The 6,648-nt window shown below is 34.2% G+C and overlaps 2 protein-coding genes across 2 annotated transcripts; one reads left to right on the plus strand and one right to left on the minus strand.

Moving 5' to 3' along the window:
• The first annotated feature begins 381 nt into the window (after window positions 1-381).
• On the plus strand, window positions 382-2,267 carry LOC105231345 (uncharacterized). The gene is made up of 2 exons (XM_011212614.4): window positions 382-576; window positions 632-2,267. Exons 1-2 carry the CDS (start codon window positions 508-510, stop codon window positions 2,039-2,041), a joined length of 1,479 nt encoding a protein of 492 aa, XP_011210916.2. The 5' UTR covers window positions 382-507; the 3' UTR covers window positions 2,042-2,267.
• A 423-nt stretch (window positions 2,268-2,690) lies between these two features.
• On the minus strand, window positions 2,691-4,098 carry LOC105231346 (delta-aminolevulinic acid dehydratase). Its single transcript, XM_011212615.2, has 2 exons — window positions 3,892-4,098; window positions 2,691-3,827 (listed from the first exon to the last, which is right to left on the minus strand). Exon 2 carries the CDS (start codon window positions 3,804-3,806, stop codon window positions 2,820-2,822), a length of 987 nt encoding a protein of 328 aa, XP_011210917.1. The 5' UTR covers window positions 3,807-3,827; window positions 3,892-4,098; the 3' UTR covers window positions 2,691-2,819.
• Window positions 4,099-6,648: the final 2,550 nt, after the last annotated feature.

The following is a 6,648-nucleotide window of genomic DNA, read 5'->3' on the forward strand; positions in this document are numbered from 1 at the left end:
TTTGAGAGCAAAAGTTACCATAAAAAAGTGGAATATTTGTGGTGTTAAGGTATCAGGTGGAAAAATTCATAACTATCCTAAAATCAGGTGGCACATGGTCATTGTATTACCAGTTGGAAAAGAGCCGACGAATCACTATCAACGTGGCGATTTTCTACGATTTTTCTAAACGTCATCTCAAGCATTTCAAAAGCCTATGCATTTTATCAACTAAAAGATTTTAAATATATGTACATATTAAATATTCGTACCAAATTCTCAAAAAAAAAACCGGAATAGATGTCGTGTCGTTATTGCTATTTTAATTGACATTTTGACGAAAAGTTGGCACTCTTACCATAGCTAAATTATCGATATTTTATCAGATAAAAAGCGCATGCGTATGATATCACAAACGAGAACCAGCTGTTGTTGACATTCTAGTGAAACCTATTAGTAGAAATCTAATAAATACTAAACTAAGAAAATACTATCAAATATGTTATTTTAATGGCATATTAAGAAATAATGAATTTTTTTGAACATTTGTATAGTAAAATGGAAAACCACCGAGATGAAAGTGATCAAGTAATTCAAGTAAGATATTTGTTATCATATGTTATAAAGTATTTAACAAAATATTGCTTTGTAGTTAAAAGAAGGTATACATAAAAAGTTTGCGGACTTGCGAGCGGCACTTCAAATGAGGGAAAAGTTGTTACTTAGGCAATTGGAAGTAGTAGCATCAACAAAGCAGCATTTAACTGAATGTGGGGCTGAAAACAATATTCTATTTAAATCCAGAACAAATGAAGATTATGACATAAAGATATTATTTGAAGATGAAGCTGAACTACTACGTTCGATTCGATCCTTCGGCCGGTTTCAACTGGGGTCCATGGTGTTAGCTCTTAAACAAGAGGATTATATAACTCCCAACTGTGACCATGAAATAATGTACAAAAAAATTCAATCTGAAGAAAATCAAAACAACTTACCTCAACACAAACAATTTTCGCAAGTATCTGATTCTGTTTTGGTTGATTTTTCTAAAGATAAAACTTTGATTGAACATAATGTGAAATATATAAATGATTCCATAGTAAATATAACACTTGAAGAAGCTAAAGAACTTATAAGACAAACTCAAGTGATAAATCAAGCTCCAATACATCCATTAAATTTGGAAGAGTTGGATGATGACGTGGAATCTCCTATTGTTGAAGCCGTATCTAATTTGAGCCGCGATTCTTATAATAAGAGAAGCGAAACTGTTAACATGTCAAATATATCGGACACATCTTCTGTGAAATTAACAAAAGCTGTTTTAAACAAACCAAGAGTTACCATTAACAATTGCAACGGAATTATTAACCTTCGTAATATTTCCAGCGTAACAATAAATTGTAGTAATGAGAATTGTGACCATCTTGATGACGTGAAAGTTTATAAGAACATGACAGATATATCAGAACTTTCTACACCCGGTTCTTTGGATTCGTCCTCTAATCAATCAAGTAATTCAAGTTCTAGATCCCAATCGAAAAAAACAAAAAAATACACAATTAATGCAGAGGGTCACATTGAAGCAAAGAAACAGTCTAATCAACATTTACATAACGCATCAGTGGTCCCCATAAATAGTCACTCAACCATATCTTTCGAAGATAATGATTGTGGTAATAATGGAGCAACCGCAAAAGGTGCTGAAATAACTTGCGACTTTTACAGTCGCTTGTTTAATGAAATCAAACGTAATATGGATCAAAAAAGACCACCGGTTAATATGGGAATACTTAGAAAAACACTACCATCACATCCACAAAAGGGATCAACCGAGCAAAACAATCCAAATCCAGTTTTATTGGAAGAAACTTTACAAACAGAACCACAATTAGTTTTAAAAAATTTTGAAAATCTTAACATTTTTCTAAAAAATGACAAAAGCAATGAACCAATCAGTTCAGTTCATATAGAGCATTGGTTATCAGAGATTATTAAAGACACAGATTTAGAGCCAATGCAAAACAATGAAATATTAGAGCATAGCAAATTAAAATAATAATCATGGTTTGAAAACAAATACCCTGATTTGTTAGCGTTAAGTTCAGTATTATAAAAATTCCGCATTATTCTAATGCCCGTTTAATAATGTCACTTTCATGTTTGTATATCTCATATACAAAAAATTCTTCATAACTAAAAGTCGTGTATTAATAATGAAACCCTCACATACATTTTTGCACAAATAAATAAAATGAACTCATTTTATAATGGATTTAAATAGATTTTATTGTTTTTATTTTATAAACGTTTTCATTATGAATATGAAATTACTTATGTCAATCAAATTGAGTTAAACGAATTAATGTAATGGAGACAATGGGTGTATAATAAGTATAACAATTGAATATTTTATGAAAAAAAAAAAAATAAATTATTCAATCAAAATTTCTGTTTGATATTCTTAAAAAAACATTGATTAATAATATTAAATGGTTATTTCTGTAAAATAATTATGCGTGGAAATGCTAGTTTAATTTAATCCAAATTCGTCAGTTTTTTTTTAATCAAAAAAGGCATTACCATCTCACATTAGCTATAATGTTTTGAAGAAACGCTTGAACTTAAATATAATATAATATATATTATTTGCCTTTTGGACTTAATATTCTATTTATCACTGCAAAAACAAAACAAAAACACATAGATTCTTTTATTAGTAATTTTAAGATTTTTTATTTTTAACTTTCGGCGATCAGTATAATAAAATCATCACACATAGATAGAGAGGTGTCAATGAGTGTACATCCATATTTAAGTGTAAAATTAATTCTTTGCTATTTAAGTTCTGATAATATATCCAACAATGTAGGAGTGAAGTACGTTATAATGCAATCAGCTCCTGCTCTACGAAATCCTTTCATCGTCTCCATTAGAGCATCTTTTAAATCAAAAGCACCATTCTCGGCAGCGAAATATAGCATAGAATATTCACCACTAACCTGATATACATACAACGGATGACTTGGATAAGTGTCTTTTGTCTGTCGCAATATATCCAGATATGGCATTCCCGGTTTAACCATCAACATATCTGCTCCTTCCATAACATCCCTATGAACAGCCCTAATAGCCAGCCCCTTGGATCCACTAGGAAGTTGATAGCAACGACGATCGCCGAACGCTGGCGCAGACTTCGCTGCATCGCGAAAAGGACCATAGAAGTTCGAAGCAAATTTCGCAGAATATGACAATAAAGAAACTCTATTTTCCAAGTTTGCTGCTATCAAAGCTTCTTTAATTGCACGAATACGATTGTCCATCATATCTGAAGGAGCTACAATATGTGCTCCCGCGAGCCCATAGGAAACAGCAACCTCTGCTAAACGGTTAATGCTCGGTGCGTTCAAAAGTCCATTTTCATCAAGAATACCACAGTGTCCGTGTTTCGTGTACGGACATAAACAAACGTCACATGCTATCAAAAGATTTGGAAACCACTTTCTCAACAGAGGCAATGCTCGTATTACTGGATTTACATCAGAGTCCGCATTACTAGCTCGATCATCTTTCAAAGAAGAATCTACAACACCGAAAAGAAGGACTGAAGAGAGTCCTTTAGATATCAGCGGTTCTATAAACTTCCGTAATTGATTAACCCCCATTCGTGATTGACCTGGCATACTTTTTATAGGTTCGATTGCATCGTCATCGCTTATCAAAAATATCGGGTACATCAAATTGTGTGGAGTTATTTCACACCCTGATTCTTGCAGCATCCGTAGGGTTGGATGATGAATTCCACTATGCAATTTTCTTTCCATAATGTATTATTTTAGTGTCCGCTGTCAATATAGAAATAACTTCATTTTACCATTTTTAGCCATTACTAAATGCTTTATAGATTACCTAAGTACTTTGTTTGTTTGTATTGCGTGCACAGTGTATCGTGCTACAACGAGTTTGTCTCTGAATGGGCGAATGCGTGACTTGCGACATAAGTGACTTGCGAACCAAAAACCCATAATATAGCCGGTATCACTCAAAATCGCCTAACATTTGCTTGAACAATTTCATGATTTAGCTATGTATCTAGACCATATAAAATTATAAAATCGATAAATCGATAGATAGATAGATGTTGAATCGATATATGCAATTGAACAGTTTCCTAGCAAACAATTTTTCTCATTCGGAAATTTCAATCCTTTGACTGGCACAAATATAAGTCCTTACAACAAAAGTACAGTAAGAGATTGGCAGCCTTTGTTAATTTCATATTTTACTATATTCGACACTTTCATTAATTTTTACGTTTTCCATATTTCTTTTTTTTTACCACTTTCAGAGACAGAATATAATTAAAGAACTCCTACAAATAAATGTGACAGTTATGAACAGCTGCGGTTTTACCGTTGGACTGGTTCACATAGAACTTTTGCTTAGCTTTGCGTCAGACAATTGTTTCGACAGAAAAGTTCGATGTACATATGCTTTTGTATGAAAAGCTTTCGACGCAAAGCCAAGCAAAATGTTAGCCAACATTGAAGCAAAGCGTTTATCGTGCCATACCCTTTGCATTTCTAAAATTTATAGTTTAAAGTTGACCCATCTGGCAACGCTGTAACTTTTAACAGCGCTGACAAATCGGCTAATGTCATACCGCGTTAGAAGCGTCATTCGAAGACAATTTATACCATGGAACAGTACACTCCAAAAGAACGCGCTGAAATTGTTCAGCTTTATATTCAAAATAACTTTTCAATTGTGTTAACTCAACGTGCGTTTCGCAAAAAAAATAAAGTGAAAAGTGCTCCAGTTAAGAACACAATTAAGTCTTTATACGCAAAATTTGTGAACACCGGTAATCTCAGTAATGCCAGTCATGCATCCAGACAACGCACAAGACGTTCTGATGAAAATATCGAAGCTGTACGAGCCAGTATTGAGGAGACTCCATCGACATCGAGTTATCGCCGCTCTCAGGAATTAGACATCTCTCGCACCACTCTCCGACGCATAATTCATAAAGATTTGATGTTTCCATATAAAATTCAAATGGCACAAAAACTAAACCCAGCTGATTATCCGCGACGCCTTAATTTTGGCAAATGGGCCATCGAAATGGCTGAAAACGAACTTGACTTTTGGCGAAAACTCATCATGTCAGACGAGGCACATTTCTCGTTGAATGGAGTCGTAAACAAGCAAAATTGCCGATTTTATGCCACCGAAAATCCTCAATTAATTGAAGAACAGCCTCTTTACGACCAAAAAGTAACAGTTTGGTGCGGTGTTTGCGCGAATATGATCATCGGACCGTATTTTTTCGAAGACGATGATGGAGCCACGACAACAGTCAATGGTGAGCGTTATCGAGCCATGATAACGGATTTTGTGATACCCATTATTCGCGAAAATTACATGGATAACTTCTGGTTTCAACAGGACGGGGCTACATGCCATACAGCTCGACCAACAATCAATTTATTGCGACCATTTTTCCCCGGGCGATTGATATCGAAAAATGGTGATGTTGACTGGCCACCGAGATCACCAGATTTGACGCCACCAGACTTTTATTTGTGGGGTTATTTGAAATCCAAGGTATACGCTAATAAGCCAAAGACCTTAGCTCAACTGAAAGCCAACATTCGACGTGAAACAGCCGCCATATCATCCGAAACATTGGCCAAAGTCATGGAAAATGTCGAAAAAAGAGTGCATTTAGCTGTCAAAGCTAAAGGTGCCCATTTACGCGATCTAATTTTTAAATATTAGCTGAAACAAATCCCCTTGGACCAAAATAAATTATTTTTGAAATGAACAAAAAACATTGTTTTCTTTTGTTCTTTTTTTTTAGAAACAAATGGGTCAACTTTAAATGGCCTACCCTGTATATATGTAAATGATCAGTATGTCGAGCTGAGTCGATTTAGCCATGTCCGTCTGTCTGTATATGTATATACGAACTAGTCCCTCAGTTTTTAAGACATCGTTTTGAAATTTTGCAAACGTCATTTTCTTTTCAAGAAGCTGCTCATTTGTCGGAACGGCCGATATCGGACCACTATAACATATAGCTGCCATACAAACTGAACGATCGGAATCAAGTTCTTGTACGGACAACTTTCACATTTGACAAGATAAATTCAAGAAATTTGGTATATATTATTTTGTTATGTAATCTGCGAAGAAATTGTTCAGATCGGTTAACTATATATATATATAGTTCTTTTATAGACAACTTTCACATTTGATAAGATATATTCACAAAATTTGGTGTATATTATTTTCTTAGGCAACAATGTAATCTCCCAAAGAATTGTTCAGAACGGATTACTATAGCATATAGCTTCCAAACTGAACACATATTTACTAACAGAAATGCACCTGTGAAGGGTATTTTGCTTCGGTGCAACCGAAGTTAACGTTTTTTCTTGTTTTGTTAATCATAGGTCGATGTACGGAGAGTATGTTATAGTTTAACGAGAAATTTTTAGTTTTAAGTTTAATGCCGGAATCGCTGCAGCAATAGAGGACCTTTTTAGCGCCGTCACCATGTATGTACCTACATATTTAAAGATATCAACTGCAGATAAATTGTGTATTTATGATTTATCTTTATGATATGCAAAGAGACTCCAGCGAACTTAATTTAAAAAG

The sequence above is a fragment of the Bactrocera dorsalis genome, chromosome 5 (assembly GCF_023373825.1).
Source record: "Bactrocera dorsalis isolate Fly_Bdor chromosome 5, ASM2337382v1, whole genome shotgun sequence".
NCBI classification, from domain to species: domain Eukaryota; kingdom Metazoa; phylum Arthropoda; class Insecta; order Diptera; family Tephritidae; genus Bactrocera; species Bactrocera dorsalis.

Coding starts and splice junctions, on each gene's coding strand:
- LOC105231345 (XM_011212614.4), top strand. CDS start 508: ATGAATTTTTTTGAACATTTGTATAGTAAAATGGAAAACCACCGAGAT. Junction 577..631: donor AAAGTGATCAAGTAATTCAA/GTAAGATATTTG, acceptor ATTGCTTTGTAG/TTAAAAGAAGGTATACATAA.
- LOC105231346 (XM_011212615.2), bottom strand. CDS start 3,806: ATGGAAAGAAAATTGCATAGTGGAATTCATCATCCAACCCTACGGATG.